The sequence below is a fragment of the Columba livia genome, chromosome 1, assembly GCF_036013475.1.
Source record: "Columba livia isolate bColLiv1 breed racing homer chromosome 1, bColLiv1.pat.W.v2, whole genome shotgun sequence".
Classification (NCBI taxonomy): Eukaryota; Metazoa; Chordata; class Aves; order Columbiformes; family Columbidae; genus Columba; species Columba livia.
In genome coordinates this window covers 44,052,411-44,080,004 of record NC_088602.1, presented here as the reverse complement: position 1 = coordinate 44,080,004, position 27,594 = coordinate 44,052,411, and the positions used below count along the sequence as shown (strand labels likewise).

At 34.9% G+C, this 27,594-nt stretch overlaps 1 protein-coding gene across 5 annotated transcripts in view; it reads right to left on the bottom strand.

Annotated features, from left to right (window-relative positions):
* The window catches only part of PIBF1 (progesterone immunomodulatory binding factor 1), a 117,197-nt gene that overhangs the window by 63,515 nt on the left and 26,088 nt on the right, over positions 1–27,594 (bottom strand). For all 5 annotated transcript variants that reach the window (XR_010471048.1, XM_065055453.1, XM_065055443.1 and 2 more), the window contains exons 8-10: positions 26,712–26,893; positions 23,407–23,532; positions 19,272–19,370 (exon numbers count right to left, since the gene is read on the bottom strand). Coding sequence is in view for 4 of the 5 variants with exons in the window: in XM_065055453.1 (XP_064911525.1) it covers positions 19,272–19,370; positions 23,407–23,532; positions 26,712–26,893 (407 nt within the window). In the remaining variant the exon portion in view is untranslated. The remainder of the gene's footprint in view (positions 1–19,271; positions 19,371–23,406; positions 23,533–26,711; positions 26,894–27,594) is intronic.

Genomic DNA, 27,594 nt, shown 5'->3' with positions numbered 1-27,594 from the left:
TTGTTAGTAAATGATATGAAAATACGTGTCACCCGATCATTATTCATATTATGATACAGAACTTACAGGCAGAGGACTCTGTGAATGTTTTTTTTTCCCATTCTCAAGTTCCAGAGACATGGAAGTGTAAACTGCCCTCCAGAATAAAGCTTAAGCCTTGTATCAGCAGATTACTGGAATTAAGTCCCTAGATGAGGTAAAAGTTCTCTGTCATGGAAGTGGAGATCTTAGGAATTGAAGATCAAACGCACTTACTCAAAACAGGACCTCCATTCAGGTTTCCTGTTTTTGTTAAGGAGCTCATAGACTCATTCAGAAGAGACTCCTTCTGGAACTTTTAATAACAGGTTTTTTTATGTCAAAGTTTTGGACCTTGCACAAATGGTCCATTTTCCCTCTTTAAAACAGAGTAAACAAAAGTAATGAGTGTTAAATTTGAGAAAGTTACCTTCGATGAGAAAGCTACTGGCGGAGGTGACACCCTTGGAGAAGTGAAAAACAAAACCAACAGAAATCACATTATAACTCTGGACCTCATGCTTTATATCCTCAGCTTCGTGTTGAAAGTATGAGAATGCAGGACTGTTAATTTCAAGTGACATGCATGAATACTGATAAACAAAGGAAACTGTCCTTAGACTTGAGTGTATAAATGCACACATGGGCAGACAAATGCCTAAGGGAATCAGTATTTCATTTAAAAGTTGCTACTTCTGGATTTATGCTGCTAGGATTTGTAATTCTTTTTGCCACAGCAGGTTTTCAAAAAGAGGTCTTGGCTTTCAATAATGAAGAGCATTTTCCAAGACTCCAATCAATACATAAGCAGTACAGTAAGTTAGTCTTCACTTAGCTTTGTGCTGAAACTAATCACAGTATATGAGCAGACGTGTATAAAGCTAGATCAGATCCATTCGAAACCACAAAGAACCGTGTATACGTGGTCTTAGATATAGCAAAAAGTAACCACAGAGATCAGCTTGTCTGATCCACATAAACCACAGGACTTTCCCAAATTAATTCAAACAGCTCGGTAAAAGTATGGAATATCTACTGTGAGAGAAACAGTATTTTAGATACGGGTCAAATACTAAACAGGGATTATTTTGAAGTGGTCTATGGCTTAAACTGTATGTTTGATTATTTTTTTTTAAACTTTCAAGGGAAATTCTCCCCTTCAAAGCAATAAGAAATACCAAGCTAATTCAGCTGTCTGTAACACCAACACTGGGAAGGATGTGGAATATTCAGCATTTTATCCTGTCTTAAAATTGCTTCCTTAAAATCAAAGAAATTTTTCTTTATGGATTTCTGTTCCCTAGCCACAAAATATAACACAATTCAACAGAACTTGCTTGTTTATATAAAATACATCTTTTTAAAGTCAAATAAATTATTGATTATTTGCCACTTACCATCACATACATTATAAATCAATCGAAGAATAAAGCTTGTTACAACTGCAGAATCACACCTTTTTCATCCATTATAGATTTTTTTTTTGGTCAGTGACAAGAAATACCTTTCCTAAGTTTCCTTGCTGGACTGTAAGTAATTACTTGTAGGTTTATAAAGTTAATGACTTTGACAGATTGGAGAAATAATTGCTTCCATGCCACCTTTAGGGGTTTTATAAAAAATTCAGAACAATATCTTTCTTATTGAGGTAAAGCTATACACATGTTTAGTATTGTAGAAACCAAAATTGTCATCGCTTAAGTGGAACAGTGTGTGCCAGGATTTTTGGTACATTTAGTGCTACACTGTTGAGTCTGTGCCATTACCTCTCTTGTGTTTCTACAATAGTGTCTGTTAATGCTAGACATAGCATTATTATACACAACACTATATAATTCAGTACCTCTGTCTTACTAATACTCTTACTTTACTTTTCAAATATCTACTTCATTATCTTACATTATTGCTAAAAATGTCAATCAAACGCTTATGTGAATTATTCTCTGATGCACATGGAATGAATTTAAAGACTCTAGTTGATCATGTTGACATTAAAATAGGACAAATATGTTGCTTTGGCACAGTAAAGTCAAATCCAGGCCACAAAAGTTTGGATTGTGTACAGACAACTCCTCTCTTCACCATTCCTTGGGATGCTATCATTTACACAGAATTTACAATATGAAAATACACACAACAACAACAAAATTGCAAATACATTTACTGAAAATGAAGAATACAAGAAATTAGGCACATCTGAAATTAATAAAAGCAGTGACCAGAACTATTTATTTCATTCAGATGTTGCAGATTTAATGAACTGGAACATAATACTTGACAATTTGTACAACCAACATCCACACCTCACGTACCTTTAACTCCAGTTTAGATCTTAAATTCATTTTTTCTACTTTGACCTAAGTTAACTACTGTTTGAGTGTTTTCCTAAAACACTACATTACTCAGCTGCAACAGCATCTGTCATTCTTGGCTTGGAAGCAAACTCTTGTATGAATGTGAGCAATCTTTTTATGCTTCTTTAGAAATGCAGGGTATGTTCAACAACTGTACTATGGATCTATAGGAATCTAAAGCATGTGTTTAAAGGAATTCAATGCATCTCTCAGATCATGATCAAATACAGCATGCAATATGATTAATAAAACAACAACATACTGCAGTATACCTTACTCAAGACAGAAAATAGAACCATCAGCTTTGCAGGGAGGAAAGCAATTAAAATATACAGTAAAAGGAGAATTATAACTTGCATATTCATTTATTTTTATGGATTTTAAAAAGTCTATTGTTATTGCAAAAATTTTTTCAAGTTTTATACTTCAAATTACAACAACAAAAGTAACAATACTTAGTGCTCTGGTACTATTCTCCTATGAACTCTGGCTTCCACAGCTCTAACATGAACAGCACTTACAAGTCCCATTCTTACATTTCTCACTGACTTCAAATTAGTTTATGCAGCTTCAAAAAAAAGTGGAAGTTGGGATTGTTCAAAAGAATACCAAAGACCAAAATAGATCTAAAAAAAAAATGCAAACAAAAATTAAAAAAGACACACCATTTGACATTGAAGTTACTCAAGAACAGAAACCTTCCTACAGTACTATTTAAAATGTTTATTTCACTCTTTGTGAGTGAGAAACCATGCTGCCATTTTTTGCCACTGAGTTTCAACAGTAAAATTGTAAAACTGTGTATATTGTATATATATTTTTGACTGTATAAAAAATATCTTTTTCTCCAGGCCTTCTAAAAGTATTATTATTTCTCTATGTGTTATTAGTTCTCAAAGTATTATTATTATTCTTAGCATGCAATAAAGATTAAATTTCTGAAATAGTAGTGTAAAAAAAGACAAAAATGGCAAAAGGAAGAGGTCTTGAGCACAATCCAGTTGGTAGGGTTAGAACTCAGATTTTTGTAAAGATCAGGAAAACCATTTATATGCATTAGTGTTGTATGGGCAAAACTATTCTTTCATTTGGCACAATCACATTTGAGTTACCTTTTAATTTTTTTCTTAGTTTAGGAGATTCTTGTCCACTATATTGCCTCAAAGGATATACAAACTTAATTTTTATTTTGGAAAATATATAATGGTTCTAATTTTCAAACAAATTTAGTTTAGCATTTCAGAAGACTTTTTTTTAAATGATTTTAAATGATTTACTATTTTAGTATTAATTTGGCCATAACAGAAAATAGCTCCTTTCTATTAAAGGTGATTGAATCGATACGGAATGCGCACACATGCAAGATCAACAATCTTTTTCAGTGATCATACATTTACATATGAAAATTTATCTGACTGTGTCATTTCATAGGAATGTACTAGTACACCAATAAATGCTCTATGAGTTTGTAATATGAATCATACATTATAATTTGTACTGCTGGCATCTTGGCATCAATCTCAATATGCAAAGATTTATTTTGTAGGGTGGTAAGAGAAGTAGAAAGACAAAAGCAAGTAAGTACAAATACTGCTGAAAGTGCAGACATTTTTGAAAAATAATAAGTATTAATATTGTAAGAGAGAATTTAAGTATTTGTGATGCTTAAACATGTCTAATCATTTCACAGATGAGCTATAATACATAGGTAAAGTATTAAAGTGTATCAGGAAAGTGAAAGGTAAGCCTATTGTTTGAACTGTAACACAATTTGTATCTACTCTCTTCCTTAGACCCAGAGTGTACTATAAAGGTATTCTTACAGATCAAACATTTTCTGTCTAATAGGACACAGATGGATAGTCCACATAACTAGTAATTAGCAAAACAAATGTTATTAAATCCTACGTGTTTCTATGAGATAAAAAAGTAACATTAGTCAACATTTTCATAGCAATTAAACCTGGTAGTTGCTAAATAAAATGTACAGAAGAGTTAAAACTTATGCAAGTACAAAAATTAGAGAAACCCATGTAATTTGCTTTATGATTTTTCATAACCAGCTAATATAGAAAAAAAATGCCTTGAAAGGTTTTTATGAACTCATAAACGATAAAAACAAGGAACTGATGTACAAGTACTTGCACTTTTCACAAACATTATTTTTTCCCCACATTTCAGTAATGCAAGTTCACATTGATTAATATCATATACCAGAGCTACAATTATAATTTTTGAAACCTCCTTCATTTCCTTTTTTTAGCAATTCAATTTTTCTGTGCTATTGACACATCACTGAACAGGTGAAGATTTGGGGGAAAAAAAAAGTAATCTGGGACTTAGACCAGGGCTAGAAAACTTAAGGTAGTGACTCTTTTCATCCAGACATTTAGAAGACAGAACAGACTGAGTAAAAGGATCTAGTTTAATATTAATTACATGATATCAGGGTAACTAAACTAGTAACATGATCCAGCTATGCAAAAGACATAAAGTTCCAGGAATCACTACGGTACATCTAGTGGAAACTATGGTATCATACAAGATAGAACAGGAAATTATCTGAAATGTTGTTCAGAATTCCGGTTATCTGTGTTGAAGGAAGGTCAAGATTAAAAGAAATGGTACTCGGATGTTCAAGAGAACAATGAATTTATCCCATGAGAAGCCAAATAAGCTACAGTCTAGGAAAATAAAGTCTGACTAACATTTAAAGAGGGCAAAAAACAACAGATATTTAGGGACTAATGCTGGCATCAGAAATCCTTGTTATAAACCAGAAGAAAATAACCTTAGAACAGAAATTAAAGCGCCATCTGAACAGAAGAACTAAAATAGCTTCCTCTAGGAATAGCAGAGATCAGACTTTAATTTATGAAAAGACGGTTACATGCAATGACAAAGGAATCAATGATCCAAAAGGCTCACTCTCAAAATTATGTTTATAAACCCCATAGGCAACTGCTTTATTGCCAATATTCACATTTGTAGGTTTGTTCGTATTTTTTTAATAACGGAAAAAAGAAATGCAAAAAGGCAACTACTCTAAAAGTTATATTTTAGTTTACAAGTTGTATTTTAATTGTGGTTTTATAATTTTTTTGAGGATTCATATAATCTGCTTTTGCAAAAAAAGTCCCCCAAATTTGTTTATTTTTCCTCTTTTGTGGCATTTTGCTTAAGTCATGCATTATATATATCCACATTTATTGCCAATAATTCTGGGCAAATTGACAAAATTCCCAGGTAACACCAAAACCTGTTTAAATATTTCGGGAGACTGAGAGGGAAAGGACCAAGGTCTTGAACTTCCTGGGCGAGTGCTCAAAGCACGTTACAAAAGAGGCAAACTTTGCTATTACCCCCTCTTCTAACAGTGTTCTGGAGTGAACTCAGTGCTGTTGAACGAGTTAGCCATGATCTAATACAAACAGGCCCTTCAGGGACTTGAACCAAGTTCAAGCACCTCCCTACCAGTATCAAAATAATAAGCACTTAGCTTTCCAAACCAGGAGACTTCCGAGCACGCACGGGGATCTCTACCTAGATGTGCTCCAACTTGGAATGCAGACTGATGTCAAGTGCCTCTGAGGTTAGGTGGTGCTTGAGAACAGGAGGTACTGGTTAAGACTTCAGTGGAATCTAGTCAAGGAAAATCTGCCATCAGATACCACTATGGCAACCTGCTGGAAAGCCATTATCATGTGCAAAACCTGTATTTCTCAACCATGTATTACACTGAAATATAGTTATTGTGTATTTTGTTTAATGCTGCTGTCACATTTACACCCCAAGGGACTGAGAAACATTTTATATTATGGAAACAGTATGGTGTGTTATCCAATTTTTGTCCACGTTTTCTCCCCTTTTCTCTAAAAAGACAAATGCAAGCTTCCTCTTCACGTGGGTGTGATATCTCTTCTAAGAGTTACTGTAAGATAGCTAAGATTGAAAATTTTGAAGGAGCGTGGTATCTTCCTACCTTCTGTAGTTTCATTAATCAGATCTAATCCTTTGCCTAATCACAACTGTAGACCTACATAATCTCAATGAACTTCTGTCAACCAAAATCTCTCCCAATCACAGAAGACAGCAGAGTCCAAAAAAAAAAAAGGGAGGCAAAACAAAAGCAGCATATGAAGTATATCATACCTCATAAAAAAAAAATTTGAATTTTATGACCAGCATTTGACAAATGCTTAAAGGCTTAAAGATTCCGCATTAGAAGAGGACTCAGTAAGATTGATGGTAAAGCATAAAAGCTCCAAAACCCATGAATTTGTGAAAAGCCTATGTTGAACCCATTTAACTCAGAAAAGACAGGTGGAGTCACCTCACCCGGCTTCAGTTGTTTACAATGTGGGTATCTACATCTGAGCTAGTCATGTAGACTCCCTTATTAAGTCAACAGAAAGAAAGAACCCAGCACAGATATTTAGATAAGACTGATGCCAGCCAGAGTAAAAGCTGTACTGAAATCCATGTTGCATTTACTTAGCTTTCTCAGAAATTAATGTTTGAACTCTTCCAAAGTCTAACAGTATATTACATTAAAAAATGGTTTCAAAAGATCACAAAACTCTGAAAGAGTGGTATGAATGAAACCGAGATCTCTGAAAATGGGTGTTCAAAGGTTTTCAGTGTTAGAACTGGAAGATGTTCACCTTGTACTGAACAAAACGCGTATCAAGTAAGTTACCATCAATAAGATTTACAGTTTCAACCTTTGCAAATAGCTATACAGAACTAACTGGATGGGCAGGATGGAAAAAATGGACTCTGCCACCATCCCCAACACTTCGCTTTCCACTCACACAATATCTTTTCGCAACTGTTTTGTCTTCGCCTGGCTTACACTACTTTTCCAAAGAGAAAGAAAGACTGACAAGCTGCACTATACATTCTACACTCAGATGAATCCCACTTAGTAAAGTTTTCATGACTGCTACCTCTTTTGTCTCACCTCTTTTTTTATTCACATTATGCCCTTCCCCACCCCTCATCTTTTCCCCTTTCCTCCTTTGCCTGCCATCAATCTTCAGCAAGTTTCACAACAACTTAGACTTTTTAATTCAAGTTTTAAGTGTTTTCCCCATCTTCTTCTCAGTCTAATAAAAAGTTAAACAAATTTTTAAGGGTGATAATTACAGTAAGAACAACTTACTGATAACATGGTGTTGCATCGTGGACATCATACAGATGGTTAAAGTTGGAACAGGACAATCACAGACTTGCAAAGTTATCCCTACCATGCATATTCAACTGACAAGACAAATGCTGCCAACAATTGGAAAAAATTTAGGGTGGTATTCAAATCCAGGCTGCAGAAATGTGTGTCTAAGCACAGGCATCAACATGGGAGCAAACTACCTAAGGTCTCGTTATAATAAACGTTCCAGATACCATGAAGCCAGGACAAGGTAGTAGATATATGAAATATTCTTTAAGTAACAGATAAATGAAAATAAACTTTCTCACAAATGGAACACTGGTGATTCTGAGTTGAGGTTTTTTGGTCTGGTTTTTGTTTTTCCAGTTGTTTTTTCTTTTAAATCTAAGTAGGCCTGGTCTAACTCCCCCAATTTTGTCCTTCTCCATCCCATCACTCCTAACTCCCTTTTAATCATACAAACTATTTAGTCTTTTCTAATATGTGGACTGTAAAAGTAACATTTTCAGAAACAGATTAAAGGGTGGAATGGTATATACAACCTTAAACAATATCGTATTGAAACAGAAATGGCACTATATTTATTCTGAAAAAATAGTAAAATAAAACAGTATGACATTTTTCAAAATTCAGTTCATATACCTAAAGAAAGTTATTACTTGCCTGGCTAAAATACTCCATTTACAACTCTTTGCCTATAAACCTTAAAGCTTTTTCACTAAAATATTCTCCCTGTTTTACAGGATGGTTAAATCAAAACAAGTCTTAAAAAAAGATCTCTGCAAATGCTTTTAGGCTTATCACAAAGGACACTTCTGCATTCTGAAAGGTCTATTCACAGACATCATGTTAGTAAAATATTACTTGGAAGCAGTTTCTAAAACTGGATGTAACATTCATTTGCATGTATCTGCCAAGTTTTTAAATGTTTTAGAAGCTAAGCTAAAACATGTTGAAAATGACTCATTGTGGTACCAGAATATGTACTGTAGGAAATAAGAACTCATTTACAAGTGGGAGAAATACACTCACACTTCATCTGTGGGAATTCACTACACTTCCCTTCCAGTAAACATTATATTTTAAAATAATCATGGAAAATATGCTTCTTTTAACTGAAGTTTATGAAAAGATTTAGACAGCTGGCATAACAAAAGAAACTTATGAAGATAAACGTAAAAACTATCTTTAAAAATAATTCACAAATAATTCTGCCAAAAGATATCAATTTAGCAATAAAAAAAAGGTTGCAATTACTCCAATGGATAAACTGAAACTGTTTAATACAGTTGTTCTTTATAACCAGATAACTGCTTGAGACAAAGGATAAAAGAAAGATTTGATTATTTCACAAAGTAAGAAAATGCTGGGTGAAGGGGGTGGGGAGAGCCCTGACAGGCAAACAAATTACCATAAAGTAGCTCTTTTCTAACTTGTATCATGTCAACTACTTTCTGTTCATCTGCATATTTTAATAAAACAAGTACCTTGCAGCAAATGCACTACTTTAAAAAGGGGTTTTTCTTTGAAAAGAGGCATTCATCTGGCACTGAGAAAATAAAGCTGAAATGTACTCCATTTATCTCTGTGTATAGAATACTTTGAAAAAAGCCCAGAACTTTGACATAACACAGAAATTAGACCCAGATTTCACAACTTGTGACTGAGAACAGAGTGTCATAAGGGACAAATCTGAAACCAAAAAACCCAGCCCCACTAGCTTCTAAAAGTACACTGCCTGTAAAAACAAAAATGTCCTGGATTAACATGCAACAGACAAAAAAGATACAATATTTCCTCACGTGGTTTTACATCTAGAAGCTTTAGAATTAAGGTATCAATTGAGGTTTCACTCCACCTCATTCTGGGCATTTCACAGGGGCGTGGGATTTACATCAGTCACACTGTGCTTGTCCTCTACTGTTTAGAGAAACAGTCTATAGTGAGTACACTCAGAGATTCAAGAGTCAGATAATTGCCTGAAGTGAGTGACGTATGAAGACAGAGAAGGACCAGGGCTTCTAAGTACTTTCATCTCCATTTTTTTCACACCATTTTGCACAACCAAAACTTTCACCCCTTCCCACAGGGTTTTGAATGGGCCAAATTCTTCACCTCTCTACAAGCCACAACAATTCTGTTGATCCCAGCAACATATCCAAGGTTAAATGGGAACATGTAACTTTTTGAAGCATCTTGAAATTTATAATCTAGATATTTCTGGGAAGGAAAAGGTTAAGATCAGGGAGAAATTAGAGCAAACATTAAGCAAAATTTCAAAAGGGATGAATCAGTGCACTTCTATATCTGTTTACCCATGGCAACGAACACTTTCCATGAAACAATTAGAATATCCACAAAAACAATTCCAGATGACAAGTTCCACATGAAATCTTAAACTAGATTATATACGTACACATGCAATAGTATTTATGTTAAAATATCAGCCAAGAGTTGAAGCGTTTTGACAATATATCCAGTATTTAAATTTTAGAAGAGATATACAAATAGGCTTGTAAGTGCAAGTATGTACATTTACATTTTACATGTATATTATGAAAGCTAACATTTATGAAAAGACTAAAATGACTGACAGATATAAGCATTTTATATAATGCCCAAGCTTCACCTCAAAGGAACCTAGATTATATTTCTAGTACACTTATTTCTAAAACTCTACTGTCCCTTAATAGAAGTTTATTTTCCTTTAAGAGAAAGTTTCTCAAGCCATGCTGCGTCTATTAATATCTATTCTATGGGTGAGATGCTGGCATTTTTGCTTCTGGAATACCCATAAGGAGCACACACACACAATCCCTGCCCTTCTCCATGCTTCATGAAAGGAGTTTGCGGCATGGTCTGTGCAACAGCATCTTCAGTCATCAACATTTGTTTCCTTTCAAGCACAAAAATCTGCTAATAAACAGGACTTAAAAGAAAGGTTTGGGCAGTGTATGTTCATATGAGCAACATCTTTATGAATTCTACCTAGCAGGAAGAACTACAGAAGCCCGTTATTGTTTGTAGTAAAGCCCCCGATTTACTCGTTCGTGTGCAACTCTGCTGGGTTTGTTCAGTTGCCAGGTTCTCTGTCCTTTTTGCCTCTCACCACACTCCTCCTACAAATCCTCTCACTAATCATCACCAGCTACCATCACCAGCAGTCTAGCATATTTGCTTTCATGCAGTGCTCCCCTCAGAGGCCCATCCAGAACTTGCTAAAGTTCTGTTTGTAAGTAACTTTATTATGCGTTGAACTTCAGCTGCACATTCATTTTGCTGGTTTCACAGAATATTCCTTACAGAGTTACCCTGATAGTCATATAAGAAGACACAACTGTGCCTTTAGATCCTTTGGCTAGAAACACAAACAGCTGAAAAAATTATCTAAATAGCTTTGTACTGAGTAAACTAAAGGACATGGCCTTCCCACTATCCAATATGTGATGCAACACTTCAGTGCTGAAGGCATGTAGTTTCAAAAAAAAAATTTACTGGTGTCCCTGAATGTAAACAACACTGAGCCAACCTTGACAAAGTCTGGGATACATTCTTGAGGAAATCTTATCTAGCAACAAGACCATACAAAAGGGAAGTCAGCCCTCCAAGCCTGGTCTTCCCATTTTCTCCTCACTGCGGCACCAGTTACCAGACAAGACAACCTCATGGAGAGACAAAGCAACAAAGAGGCTGCCAAGGACTCACATGATTGTTCCATCACTTGTGAACGGTGGTTTCTTCAGCTGCGAGCACTACACGTAAATATCATATTATCCCTCGCTTTTGGGAAAGCTTCGGTGTGATTAATTAGGCACATTCCATGCTGGATGAATTAATGCCAAAGGCAAACAGCTCCCTGTGGCTTAGGGCCTGATAGTACCTTGGCTCAATGATGTTCACTGTTCTGGTAGTGTGTTCATGAACACAGTATGATGGTCCTTTTCATTTATTCATTTACAAACGGACTAGCTACCCTCAATTCCAGAACAACATGCTACTGTTTTCCTTATTACTTGCATGAAACAGGTACTACAACCATGCGAGTGAGCGCCAGGCTGAGAGCACCAGAGTTGGGCTTCCAGTTACAACTAGTGTCTCCTCAACACTTTGAATATGATTCTGCAGAAGACAAGCTCTGACCAAAACACAGCTCAAAGCTCACTCTCATAAATATTAGTCTTCATAACTAATATTTCAGAGTCTCCCATGGGTTTACTGTGAGGTTCACTAGGTTACAAAGCTGTAACTTTCTTCTCAAGCCACATAAGCAACTATTTGGACAGACTGTTCTTCAACAGTTATCACATCCTTTTCCAAAGGGTTATCAGAATCTAGCCACAGATTTGGAATCTAATTCCAGAAGAAAATTACAATAAAAAGAAAACTTCTATGGTTTTATTAGGCTGAAATATACTACAAAATATTACACCGTCATCATTTGAGTATCAAAATGTTTGTAGAGTCATACAGAAAATACTATTTTTGTGCTTTGAAGAACTTGGCTTTTGAATAGGCATTATAATGTACAGTTTTGGTAGACATATGCAATTAACAATCACTGCATGCATTTACCGTCATGTTGTTATTTGTGACTTGTTTTTCTTCCATATTTTAAAAACCGTGTACTTGGAGTTTCCTGTTTACAGGAAACTTTTCTTTTCTTTTCTCATCTGCCATCAAAGTGTTAATGTTTTGGGCTACCTAAAGCTGCTAGGGGCTTCACACACAAATTTAATCCTTAAAGCTCAGATCGTTAGAAACATTCCAGAAATAAAGATCATTTGCATAGATAACTTGATATACGTAACATTATTTTAAAAGAATAAAAATAAAATCACACTAATTTCATGCTCAGATAAATGCTTTCATTTATATCTTGTTGTTACATCCAACCTAGACTTTTCAATGGGACGCAAAGCACATGCAGTAAACAGGCTGAGAAGTTTCCCAGTGTTTCATACCTTCTGTTCTATGTAGAATAGCTGTACAGAGAATAGCTGTACATAATATAGCTGTATTGTATCAGATGAAAGGTCCATGTAGCCTGATAATCCTGTCTCCAGCTGTGGCCAAAAGTGTGTGTTTCAAGTGCAAGAAAAACTTCTGCATAGATTGTATTTCTCCCTAATCCTCTGTCACTACTGTTCAACTATTTCTAGTTCAAGGATTTCCTGAGTGGGATGTCGTTTCTCCTTGGTAAGCAATTCTAAGATTTATCACTGAGCTTTTTCAGTCTCCTTTTGAACCCATATAAACTTTTAGCACCCAAAACATCATTCGGTAATGAGTTCCAAAGGACCCCATTTTCTTATCCTGTCAGTGCTCATCATTAATGAGATGCTGAGTGCAGTGAATCACAAAAATGTGTGTATACATGAGGGATGATAACAATCATAGCAAAATCATGGGCTACAGTGGAAGTTTCTACCCAGTGATTCAAGAAATATATGAAGTCTAAGCAGCAGCAACCTTAAATGCCTCTTTGAAGGAATTTCTAACTGCTTTCAAAGTTGTTCTCAAAGGACACAGATATATTTTCAACATTCCAGGCCAACAAAAAACCTACAGACTTAAAAGAGTAAAAAGTCTCTTAGGTATTCAGTATAATAGTAATCACAAAATTTTAACGCTTTGTTTTTACTAATCTTAATGTTTTAAGATTAAGGCATTTTGTCTAGCAGGAAATGAACAGGTAAAACAAGAATGTCAAGGCTAGAGGAAAATATTTATCAATATGAGGATATGTTCATATTACAACCTTCCCAAAGCACCTTTAAGAGGCTAACAGTATTTTGTGAGAATTAGTTCTTAGGAGTTGTGGCAAGAGGAAGTGAAATAAAAAATTTCTAGAGCTATAAATATAATCATCGAACATTCCTTGCACAGTAAGAGAACAAACTTCAAAGCCTGCGTCCCAGATGTAATGAAGCTCAGAAAGGTCAGCCATCAGCCTCACTTATCATTCCTATGAGTCCTGACCAATAATTCAAGACATCAAGACAGTTACAGTTATGAGGCAACTGGTTACAGGGCTTAAAGCATTCGTTCTGGAAGAACGCTATCATAGCTAAGAATGCAAAATTTGGAGATCCTTATTAGGGAACAACCAAAGACAACCAGGCATGCCCTAGCAAGTGTGCAGTCTTCCTAACACTACTACTCATCTCTTTGATGAAAGCAGATAATTACGTTTTCTCCTTCTGTTTATTAAAATGCATTCCAGTTATAGCGCAATCTGAAGTAGGCTTTGAGATACATCAGACTTCTTTTTATGTAGAAACATCACTGAAAGACAATCGCTCATTAGAGAGCAGCTTAAAATCACCCATTAAGATGCAAACTCCAAATAAACATATCCTCAGAAGAAAAGGGGAAAAGAGTAGGAGCACTGCTAGTCATTTCAGTAGAAATACAGCATGCACACTCCAGTTTTTGTTATGGATTTCAGTACGTTTTTTACAGCTTGGAAACAAACTAGGCCCAGTCACCTGGGAAATGTGCTTTTTCTCTGTTGCTTCATCATACTATTACTCATGGTCCTTTCAGTGAGTTCTTTGCATTGATTCTGAATTTCCAGGTGAGTGTCTTTCAGCAATTACCATAACATCCACCTTTTATCCTTTTAGCTGCACCTTGTACTTAACTTTCTCATCAGGAGAACATGATGAAGATAGTTCTTACAGGAAATGTGTAGTAGTTAAACTGACTAGGGCTGAAATCTGGGCAAAGTCTAGAAATGATAGTGAAGGGTTCTGCTTTATTCTGATACAAATATTAAAGTTATGAAAATTACATGTACACATCATACTATACAAGTCATAAATTAATACAGCAGCAGCAAATGATTATTACAAAAAAAAAAGTAATTTAGAAAACACTAAAGAAGTTAATTGCAACTGAAGATTTAAAGGGGTAGTAATTTTCAAGACCTACATAGGTCTTCAAGGGCTCACAAAACTACTGATATACAAAAGTAGAAGCCATGTCTAGGAAGTAAAATGCCATGGCAGTAGTTTTTAGATACGGTCACAGCAGCTTTGGCAAAGAAATAGTTTGGTCAGAAGTTTCCAGCATGGATATTTTTTAAATTAATTATTTAAATCCTCATTTTACACAAATATTCTTGAAGAGATAATAGATCCTCATTTAAATATTAGCAATAAGTCCATCACATAAATACATTGACTCAATAATTTTAAGATTAGAATCCTGTAACTGCAGTCAGGAACATCTGGATTACAAAAACATGTAAATAGAAGGGGCAAATTATTAATTTTATGTTTCTATTAACAATTAATATATAAAGTAATAAATTCTAATCTAATAATGAGATGCCTGCATATGCAGCAGAGATTCTAAATGCAAAGTAGAACATTTATTTATTCAGTAAATGTATCCAATTATCTTCTAATCTAAAATGGTCCTCTAGGCTTGTCTGCAATTAACAAGATATAGGGATCTTAATTTAATCTAATTTAAACACCCATTTTATAAACAGGATTGATCACCTCTTTCCATCACCTACAAGGTTTAAGACAGATGACTACAATTAGATAGCATTAATCTCACCTCCAAATTAATTCTAAAAAATACTACAGTTACGAAGAACAAATAAAAAAAAAAATCAGATCATAAAGATCAATGGATAGACTAAAAGTCGTCTCCAAAATGTATATACACAAGTTTGCAACTGACTAGAAAGAAAAGCATTAAATAGGTAAACACACACATACAGATAACTTTTTGCATATTTTTTCACCTATGAAGCATAGACAAGTGCTATCAAGAAATGTCAATGACTTCTATTCTGTTTTGCTTTTTATTTGAGAAAGGCATTTCTAAATAAAAATATTAGATATGTCTAAATGTAGACACATCTAAAAAAGATTCAGATACATCTAAAGGTATTTCTGTTTGTAGGAGATTTTCCATTACGTATCTAACAGTATTAAATATCTGAGCTATATACATCAATCTAGAAATGTTTAAATAATAATCCAAAATCCTTTGGAACCTTTACAGAATAAATCTAAGACACCAAACTGTTTTTTTTTTGTAGCCATCATCCTGATTTCACTCAAGACAACTACAAAAATACCATTTTAAAATGCTCTTTCAGCATCTGGGCATATTCAAACAATAAGGAAAAAAAGTACATACTTAAAAATATCCTATTACCTTACAGACAGAGGCAGAAATTTAAATGTCCCAAAACTGAGGTTTTTTATAAGTACTGCCGACTGCAAAACTGAAGGAACAGTACTGCCATAATGCAATTTTCTTGAATATTCTTTTTCTGTTTACTGCATAGCTACTTTGTTTCTCTTGTTTTTTCTACATTTCTCATTTTACCATTACAAAGACGAGAAAAGGAAAATCGCCTGAGTACACCATATGAGCAGCAATCAACTGTAAAAGAGTACAGACTTATTTTTTTATTGTCACTAAGAAAAATAAGATTTTGTAAAAATAACACATTTCCTTTGTGTTCCCAGTAATTCTGGAATTTTTTAACCAGTCTCCACTGTTAGAGCTGAGCTGTACAGTCCTGAAAAAAAGAAATTATACTCCTTCAGCTTTAAAGGAAGTGAACAATCAAAGGCAAGAGCTGACTGTTGTAGGCATCCCCTGAGGTGACCTTGGAGTCCACTTTGAGCAAAGGAACCATTTCAATATGATGTTGCACCTTATATGAAATCAGACTCTTTAATCAGTAGGAAAAAAACAACAAGAAACCAGGATGCATTTGTTCTGTTTTTTGGGGTTGTTTTGTTTGCTTGAATTTTTTTGGCAAGGAGAAGTAACAGATTAACAGTCAATAGTTTGAAAGTAATACTCTGGGAATACTGAAGAGAAGGAAAAGTTGGAACCCATTTAGTATCCACATTTTTCAATTGTAGTAGATGACAGAGCTATTATAGAATTGCTCTCCTCATTCAAACCCGAGACACTTTCAATTGAGATAATATAGCTTCAAAATTACATAAACATTTTATCACATTACCAGCAGTTTAAAACAAATTGAAAATGTTTCCATTCAGTTATAATTTCTTTAGGACATGTGTGACATTAATCACAGTTTAATCCAAAATATCAAATCAGTCGAGGTGCTTTTCATTATCATAGGTAAAAGAAAAGTAGATTATCACACAGAATTTACAGCTGTATAATACCAGAGAGAGTAACAAAACTTACATCCTGACATCATAGTGACCTACTCTGAGGCTGAAACAGCAAATTCTTTCTCAATGTAAATCATATTTGTTTCATTAATATTATCACTTCAGTATTTTCTTGGCATTTGTAAACAGCTGTTTACAAAAATCTATCACAAACATCACTAAGAAAAATGAAAATAACTGCATTTGACTAGAAAATTGGGTATTAGTTACACTTCTGATCACAAGATTTGCCAGGGGCTTTATTTAACTACCAGTCAGGCCAGTCAACATTCCACATACTTCTGAAGCTTTCAAACATGTTTGTTTATACAGATTATGATATCAGTGGTAACTACGATGAGTCACCTTGTTTTCACTAAAGCAGAACTAGTTGTTATAATGACCTAAATAGAGAACTGGACAACACAGGTATTCCTTTTTTATCTTAGGCAGTTTCGGTGATATTAGAAAATGTATTTGTTCCACAGAACTGCCACATGTCAGTCCACAGTAAATTCAGAACTCGGGTCTTTTAAGTTAAGGCATTTATTCCATCTTATCGTGCCAGTTTGTTACTTTGCAGTTCATTTAGGCAGATGACTTGGAATGTAGAAAAAGTCACGGTCTTGCCACCTGTACCATGGTTAGAAAGGAGGTAGTTTTAAAGAGAGACACATGCATCTTAAAGAAGGGAAGTATGGGTTTTCCATTTTCCCAAGTTTTTTTCTCTGAAAAGGATTATCTTCTGATGAATAATCTACTTCTTTGAACTCCAAAAAACAGTATTAATCAACTTATTAACTTATTTTAATTGAAGAAAGGAGAGTTTTACTTAACTGGAGAGCTTATAGGCAGAAAAAGCTACAGGAGGAAAGAAGCATGAGCGTAACAAACACGGTAACAACAAATAACGTATTACTAACTTTCTTTTTTCCCCCTCTAAAGCTTTAAAATCTCCCTATGTTTCCGGTTGTAGGGCAACTTCCCTCCTCAAACAAATCAACAATATGAAAAAATGATAGATTTTATGAGTAGGAATACAGCAGAATAGAAAAATATTTTCTTCATGGTTAATGTTAAAATATGTTAAGAATTATAGAGTTGATCTTTTCATTAAAAACAAGAAAGTGTGCATACTCAAATTATTATCATACTCCAGACCTACCTTCCAGAAGAGCTTCTAGTTTGATATGAACTCCCCATATGTAATAGTAAGCTTTATCACAGTGAAAGGCAGGAGTCTCATCAGAAAGAAACACATTGTTGACTCACATTAGGATTTTATTTTAAATCAGGAGATCAGTTTTGAATGAAGTTTCCTGGTTGTCCTCACTTAACCAGCTTTGATTTCCACACTTGGATTTGCATTGGGGAGCCATCACCTCAGAGTTCGCTAACTTAACTCACTTTGAGAATCCAAGAACACCTATGACGCACTCTAAACACCAAAAGGCATTGAGCACCATTGGGCCCATTGAGCCCAAACTAGAATTAATCTGAACTCCAATGTCTTAAACTCAGCGTGGATATCAAGTCGTCTGACTCATTTACTCTAGAACTACCCTTATTGTTCCACTACCCCTATTGTTAGCACTGACATTTTTTTCAGTCCTTTGTGGCTATGCAGGGGGAGCAATATTGCCCCTGGAATTTAGGGGTTACACATTAAAATTAAAAGCTTTAATTACTTTGTGCCTATGCTTAAGTTAACAACATTTTAACAGATTACTACTTATAATTAAAAACAATTCCAAGCAAAAACAGTTCACACCAAGTACTTTCTTTGAGTAGATTACTAGGTGTCACAGTTGGTTAATGAACTGACCTTTTCATTCTAGAAAAAATGAGTTGATTAAACAATGAATCAAGTCCAAAATTAAGGACACATGACAAACTTATCCTGAGTACCTTTGATTACTGTCCATAGTTTTAAATTACCTCATAACTTACCATAGCTAATATTCTAAATTTACAAAAAGTAATAACAAGGTGCTACACAGCAGGACAGTGAGACTGCTTGTAAACAGGCAGAAAAATCAACCAGAGTTTCCTTCTCCATATGAATAGAATTGTATGTTTGTATAGACACTATTTTTTACACATGAAAGACTGAGAAGAGACAGTAGTAAAAAAAGAGGCATGTAACAAGCATAACTGTTCATGACTATGGCTCTCTATCCACACTTCACAAAAACTATTAATTGAAGACATCATACAAGATAATTTCTACTTGAAACTAGATTAAAAAACCCAATAGAATAGGTTTGGAGTTTGACCACCGCCAATATAAAATATGAAATCCACATTTTTGGTGAGAGATGCATAATTATGTTTGCTTGTCTTTACAAGATTGTAGGATAAGAATCAAACTTTCACATTGTTTTGCACTGCTAACAGAAAAAAATACCACCAGAATTAAATGTGTAATTTCATTTTAAAAAAGTTTGCAATTCAATTTATTCTTTATAAGCAGAAAGGCAAAGCAGTCATTCCCCCTACCTAAAGCTGCTTAGATATAAATATAGTTATACCTTTAGATGTTTTTTTTGCATGTTAAAAGATACTTACTGTTCTAAGAGTTGATCATATTTTCTTAAAGCATCCTTTTCAGCAATAATTGCTCTTTCTTTTTCAGCGACAGCATTATCTCTTGCTTCCCTCAAATTTCTGAAGGAAACAAAAATCATTATGTCAAGAATCTTTTAGAAAAAAAGACCGTTTTGCTTCATGAATTACTACTGACTGATCTTAAACTTCAATACCACTTTCTTGAATTCTCATAGAATGACAGAAGGGTCTGTCTATGTGCTTATTCATTACAGAGGCTTTACTTCAGATTGTTACACTTTCATATACACCAGCAAAATTTCCTGTTCTGAAATTCTAAAACCAATGATCAAATCACTTGGTTATATGTACGAATATATGAATAATTCTAGAACACTAGAACTACACGTTACTTCTGTTTTGTAGGCATTAGATAAATTCCAATAATATGGCTTGGTATTTCACTAGTAACTAGGGGAATGCTGTCTTCCTAGCTGAAATGATTCACAACTTCTATGACAGAGCAGGAAAAGATTAGCTAAGCATTACAATCCTACTTCCACATACAACTGCTTCACTAGTTAGTCAGATATATAGGTTATTGCATATCATTGCTGTCTCCTGGCGTCTATTACTGGCAGCATTTTTGATCTGCACAGAACCATAAAATAACACGAACATTTAATTGCAGTCATTCTATACTTTTGCAGCTTTTTATCGAAGATTCAGTTAAGACATGCAAACAACCTCATTATTATTTCACTGACACAGAATCACAGAATGTTAGGGATTGGAAGGGACCCCAAAAGATCATCTAGTCCAATCCTCCTGACAGAGCAGGAACACCTAGATGAGGTTACAAAAGAGAATAGTATGATATGAAGAATAATATGTGTAGTATTTGTGTTAAAAATTTATATAGGTATTAATAGTCCATTAATCTGTAGTCTGCCTGTAGCACACCATTGTAATACACTGTACTAAGTGGAAGTACTGCTTGGATAGTGCTTATAAGCTTTATCTTAATTATTTACTGCAATACAGTAACAGCCAAATCGCAGAGCAAACAGTGGTTGTTGAAGACCAGACACCTACATTATGACTTTTGAGGATTTTACTTTATTCCTGGTTGGCTCCTGAGACTTGAACACTCACTAGCATTTGGAATATATTAGGTGATCTTAGAGACCCCTTTCAGCTTCAGTTCATCCAAAAGAAATCCTGTTCACGTGGTACAAATATAAGCAAAATATCGCGAATTCAAGCACACTGTGAGGCAAGCAAAAACATGGCAAGCAGCAATGACCAGGGGGTTTTACTTCAAAATCCAGTGTTTCGGCTGAACTAAACTGTTAATGTAAATGCAACCAAGCTCTTTCCACTGAAGTTGTTTCTTTCTCCCTTCCCCAGAGGAACAAACTTTTCAAATTAAAGCAAAGTGAAATTATAGTCTCAGGCAAATTTTGAAGAAAAAGTCAAGATACAGAGGTAAACAGAAAATTATTAAGCCCATGTTAATGTTCTCCTAGGTCATTTTAGCCAGACTAAAGATATATAATTTTGGGGTGAAAGACCTTTCTAGACTAAGGAAATGTTACTAATGGTACTTCTCTGAACTCTGAGTAATTAATATGAATAGAAAATAGTTACTTATGAATAATCAGCATCAGAATTAGGTAACAGTTAACTGGCTACGAGAGAAAGATAAGAAAAATTTCTTTAAAAATTCAGTTACTTTTGAGAGTAGATTCTTTAAAACTGACTCATACCAAAATATAAGAACATGGCCATTAATAGTGTTAACAGCATTTACATCAAGCATATTGTCTCAACACCTAGTCTGAGAGTAGGAGTGCAATGTTGTAGCCTTAAGAATGGTGTAACAGAAGTGGGATAAAAATGAAATGGTAGGAGATACACAGCGGCTGATTCAGATAATAAACTATTTTGCTAAACTGAAGAGCCAATCAGTTGAAAATGCAATAGAAAGAAAACGGACACAAGTGAGGTACTTCTCAACCAACAAGACGACAATCACAGACTTGATGTAACTTCAGTTGAAATTATTTTCAACAGAACTAGGAAACACACTAGCAACACTGCCAGTTTTCAGGCTGTGTGACTGTAATTTAAAAATAGGTAAAGCACCTATCTGCTGGCTGCACATACAGGCCATACAGACCATCAGACATCTAGAAAACCTACCATACACAAGCAAAAGTACCCTTCTAAAGTGGGACAGGAACACTGCCTACAGATTCACGGAACAGGTAAGGGGAAAAAAAAGGTGGGTTGAGGGCAGGGGAGGGGAATCAGAAGCAGAAGGGCATCCATATCAACTTTTGAAATAAACCTCTTAGCAGCTGCCATTATTGCACATCAGTTCACATCCCTAAAGTACTCCAGAGTGCACACACTGGATTCCAGCTGGTTTGAACCAAGTTCGAAGATGTGCTCAGGGAGAGCACCCAACATGCTCAAAACTAAGAAATTGTGTTTGATCTATGGGAACAGGCTACAGCTAATCCAAAGTCAAACCTCCTGCAGACATTCATGAGCCCTGTGAATTCATTCCTGCTTACTAATGCCAAGGTAGCCAATGCTTACTACAACCAAATGAAACTGATCCCTACTAAATTAAGAATGAAAGTATCACCTTTTCATTGGTTCTGCCCCATTTGAGCTTCTTGAACTGATTTATCTAAGCATAAAATAAGTGCCAATAAATGCAAGGGAAACATCATGCCTATCAGGCTTGGCGAAGTGTAAGGAGTAAGAACAACCAAATATTAAATCAGGTTAGCTGTAATATCGTTTCATGCTTTGAGCCTGAAGATGAAACCAGCATCTTCAGCATCTATTTTCAGTCACAGGCAGCATCTCTTCACATCACAAGTTCATTGCAAAGCACTTTGCTCACAAATTGGGGTTCCACTTGTCTCACTATTGAGAGGCACTTCAGACTGGAAAGCACTGTCTTATGGTGGAATTTTTTAATATTTTATAGAAAGAGCATATGCTATCTTTTTTTTTTTCCAAAATATGAAGTAAAATCTAAGGGATTTACATTTCAGAAGTAATTATTTCAAAATGAGGAACAAATCTTCTGTAAATTGGTTCCAGATACAAATGAAATACCTATCAGTAGCTTTCTCAATGATATACAGACCCTTGTCAAACCTCCATGAACGGCAGAGGTTTAAACTCGTACTTTGTAATTCCAAATAGATTTGCATACAGGAAGTGGTGTGTATGTACGTATGTGTGTGTATATATTTTACTCACACTTGCAAAACTACACAACGATGTAATTTTTTTTAATTAGAACCTTTCAGTTGACTGGAAGACAGACAGCAAGAGTCATGTTCTTTTTTCACTCTTCTGAGCAGCAACAAAATGACCTATTAGAGGAACAGATGCTGATGCCACAAATATCTTTTTACTACAGTCATTTCCTTCTCCACACAAGACACTTTCAGGCCATCTACAATGAAGTCATAATGAATTATTAAGTACTCCTGCTATTTTAAATTAATAAAAGGGGCAAAAAACAAGCTCAAAGGGAAATCTAGTGCCAGAAATCCAAATCTTTAGATCCCTAAAGGCTTATGCATGTGCCTAACTCTGCACGTAATTCCATGGAACTGAACAAGATGACACACAGGACCGGGATCTTCTTCAAGAATCATAATGCTGTAAACAATCTCAAATTGATTTATTTTACAAAGACTTCAGTCTTATTGGTTTCTCTCATTTCTTCTACTTTCTGCATCAACACCCTCTCCCCTGGTTTCCTGGCACAGTTTCAATATCACCCATATAGCATGACAGGTAAACCAATACATTTTGTGTTAACTAACACTATACACCTGAACAAACTTCAAACCACTAATGTTTATACGGAACATCAATTTTAATAATACTTTTCATTGACTATGTTAGATGTCCATCATTTAATAATGTAACACCATATATTTCCTGTACAAGCAAAATTCCATTTTAGTTTTTACACAATTCATATCAGTTTAATAATTTAACTAAAATTCTCACATCTTAATGACTTCTCAAAGAGCCAGTCAAATAAGATTGTACCTAAGCACAAAACTGTACTTGGTTGGTTTTGTCCTAATCAGGTTGTTGCCTGCATCTTATCTACCTGTTTTCACGTTCATACATCTCTTTTGAAGTGCCTCGTAGTTGCTCGATTTCTTGATTTGTTTTCAACCTTATTTGTTCCAACTCTTCATGTAGTCTCTTTTCATATTCTGTTTTATAGTGGTCTCTGTAAATAAACAAATTGCCAAAAAGAAATTTGTCATGGCAGAAATTACACCTTCCATATGATGACAAGACTGCTAAAAGTCAGGAAAGGTCACTGAAAAAAATTAGAAGAATCTGGAAAAGTCTAGAACACCCACCATGATGTCATCAGAAGACAGTTCAAAGTGATGCTTATCTTTAAGATGACTAAAATAAACAAATTGTATAATAAAGGGCATATTCTGAGTATATAACTTGTCTGACCTGCCAATGCCTTTTAATAAGACCGAGTTGCTGCTGAAGCAAAGGACCATAATTGGAAGTTTTTATTCCTGACCTGCTGTTACAGGTCAAAAAGGTTTTTGCCTTGTTGTTTTGTGCTTAGGCTACAGGCTTCAATGAGCTTCTTCTGAGGCCTACTATTCATAAGGCTTTATACTGCAAATAAACTAAATGTGATCTGAGCATCTCAATATAACTATGGATTGTATGTTAAGATTAAATATATAAAAGCAAATCTTTTGCGTTGGTCTGTGCATATAGATTCCCAAGAACTGTAGCTATGAACTGCTGCCATTCATCTTGCCACAATCTCAACCTAATTTGAAGTGTGTATTTTTTAAAATTTGGCAGGTTAATCCCTCTATTTCCTGAAGCCTGTAATTTTCTAACTACAATACCCCAATGCCAGCAGTGCTGACAGTGACCAGAAGGTGAATTTTTCTTTATTCCTAAAAACAGATTACTTGGGTTTATTTTCATCATCTTCATTCCTGAACTACAGCAACCAAAAGAGATCCAGATGTGAAACGAGCTTTACAAAACCTCAAATTCTTCAACAGGTAGCAAACAGAAGCTTATTAGCCAAGCTGATGTCACCTTCAGGTAGCACTGAGGACTGCAGAACATCCATTAGTTGGTACAGTTTTCTCCTAGTCTAACTTTGTACCTCTCTAACAAATAAATAGGATTCTGTTGAGCTCTCTCTAAAAAACCTAATACTATAGATACTTGGTCGGAGAGAAGGATTGTTCAAATTACTGAATAGACAGGAATCCCCGCTATGGGATACCATCTCAGAAGATGACACAAAGAACATATATGTGTGTGGGAAAACGTAAAGAAGGGACAGCTTCTGCAACCTTGCAGATCACATTCATGTATTTAAGCACTTTACAAAAGGATGCTATTACCCCATTTTACAAAATAAATCTTACATTAACATTTTTACATTTTAGATTACATTTTTATGTTATGAAATGACTTATTCAAAGTTCATCAGCAGGTCAGAAGCAGAACTGCTGCTGCCCAAACTGCAGTTCAGTCTTACACATGCTGCTCAATACACTGTCTTCCCTGCTGTGCTACATTGGACCTGCAAAAGACAGTAACACTCACTAGAGGAGAGCAGACGTAACTGCATTATTCATTACAGTTAATATCTGTCCTCTGAAAATTAGCATCATTAAGAGAGTCACCAATACCTATGACATCAAGAGAGAGATCTGGTAACAGTACAGTATCCCAATGGCAGTATCGAGATCTCTAAAGGCAAAGATCAAAAGATCAAAAAATCAGAATTTCTCTTTAGATGGTATCAAAATGCAAGGGATGGAGACCTCTGATATTCCAGAGGACAGTGAAGCAGGCTTGCACAGTATCCCAAATGGTGTAGAGACAAGCTACTAGCTTCCTATGTTCCTTGAACAGAGATAGCTCTGTAAAAGTGCCTCTACATCATTATTACAGGATAAGGATTTCACAGTGGTTTTCTAGAAATAGAAATCTAGCTACAAGAGTCACTACTTACAAGCACAGCCCCTTGTGGTTTTCTAAAACCCAATTTAAAAGCAAGTCCCAAAAATTTATTTAAAATGCAGAAGTTCCAGCTGAATATTTCAGAGATATACAGAGGTAAAACAAAAATTTAAAAAAAGTTTAAGTGACAGCATTGAAAATAAAAACAGTATTAAAACCACTCTGATATGGGCTAGAACTCCATAGCTGATAATTTTAGTAAAGTGCTCTTCTATTTCCATTCAGATAACAATTTATCTTTTAGTTGTATTACAGGAGAGTCATATTAGCACACTTTATCTTAGTTATACATGGGCACAAGATTTATAGAAACTGTTTGCAGTTCTCGATTCAAACAGAATGAAGCAGCTGAAGAGAAGCTGAATCTACTTCATACTCTAAGCTTATTAATTCAATCCACGGGTGTTTTTTTAAGGACAATACTAACCAAAAAGTGGTTTTGTGTTCCTTAATGAAGTACATACAGGCAAATATTTGGTGTAATTTTGGGATAAATACTGAAATGGGTTTTTTTGGCATCTAGATGTAGGGAAATAACATGAACTAGATAACCTTGAATTCTGAATAAGAAAAATCTAAATGTGGTTTGAAATTTTATGACACTCTTAGTCATATGATTTAGTTTTAGGTAGTCCTATGAGGAGCAGACAGTTGAACTCAGTGCTTCTTATGGGTCCCTTCCAACTATGATTCTATGAAATTTTGTAGTACAGCATTACATGTGTAGCAAGACATGTAGCTGAGTAGCATAGTGTTTTGTGTTCAACATCCCATACACATAGCTGTACCAATTCAAATAGCATAAGCATTTGACACTGTTTACCACTGTGGATAGCATACAACAATCAATCTATTTCTCAAGGCTACATCTAGAGAATTTGCATTTGAACTCGAGATATTAAAGACTGATAGCTCTCATAGCTGACATGAAACATACTGTGTCCTATTTTAAACATTTGTGAAAATTAAATACATTTTATTCTGCAATAATAATTTAGATTGTCTTTCAAATACTTCTGGTTTTAATAAAGGTTATTTGAGGTGGGGAGGTAAGATATATAACATATGCACTTTAAAGAGTTTTTATCTCCTTTGTAATTAATTACAGTTAATCCCGTAAATTTCTATATACCCCTAAGAGAACAGTTGCCATAAAGTTTCAATGCTGACATCTTCACTACTATGGTCTTATATCAAAGGTTTAACGAAAATTTTCTCATACACATTAAGACCCAACAAAAGTGTTCTGTTTCTAGCTACACAAATATGGACTAGCTTTCTGAAAGTGGAAATTACTTTTAATTAAACAAGATGTGTTCAAGGAACAAAATAAAACAGTTAAATAACTTGTCTACTGATAGAACTGAACACACAATAACTTACCTGGATGCAACGTATTTTTCATACATTTCCTCCCTAGCTTTTTTGGCATCCTCTAGCTGAACCTGAAGTCTTTCAAGACGGTCTTCTTCATGTGCACAGCGAACACTAAGCTCCATGTTCTGGCGATTAAGATAATCTTTATCTTTTTGCAACAAGTTGAGGGATTGCTGTATGGTTGCCAGCTATAAAAGGCATTAAAAAGAACATTTTAACATGAACTTCAAGATAAGGTTTTAACCTATGTACACATATTTGTGATTTCATTTTAACTGTGCTCTGTGAAATCATGTGAACCAAAAAACTCTATTTACACTTTTGTTTAATGTTAGTAAATTGGTGATTTGTGCTGAAACAAAGTCTTTAATAATTTTATAATTTTATGAGTTTTCACGATTTATTTCCAGTAGTTGGGACCTGAAAAAGAGGTAAAGTGTCCCTTAATCTACCTCATTATCTAAATAGTACTGAAGTACTGAATATTGATAGAACTGAATAGTATAATGTCAGAAATACTGATGTCAAGTCTTGGTGCCAATCTGTCATCATACTGCCTACAACATTCTCAGAAACAGAAGTGAAAAGTTTAAGGGCACCGGAGTGATCATCGTTCCATGAAGAAATAGTAAAACTGCTAGTTCTGGGGCTGAAGCATATCATGATTGCTGTGGAGAAGGTAACGTTCCAGGCCAGTACCAAGGGCAAAGAGGGTTATGCATGCTGTGTTTTGACTTCCATTTAGCATGGTGTTGCTACACAAGGTTGAACTGACGCCAAAGCAGAAACATTAATATCTTGCGAGTCTCTGTGACAGTCTTCCCAGTCACCAGACCAGTCATCTTTATTGCTCCAAGAAGGAAGTGGTTTGGGAGAGAGTAGTGTCCAT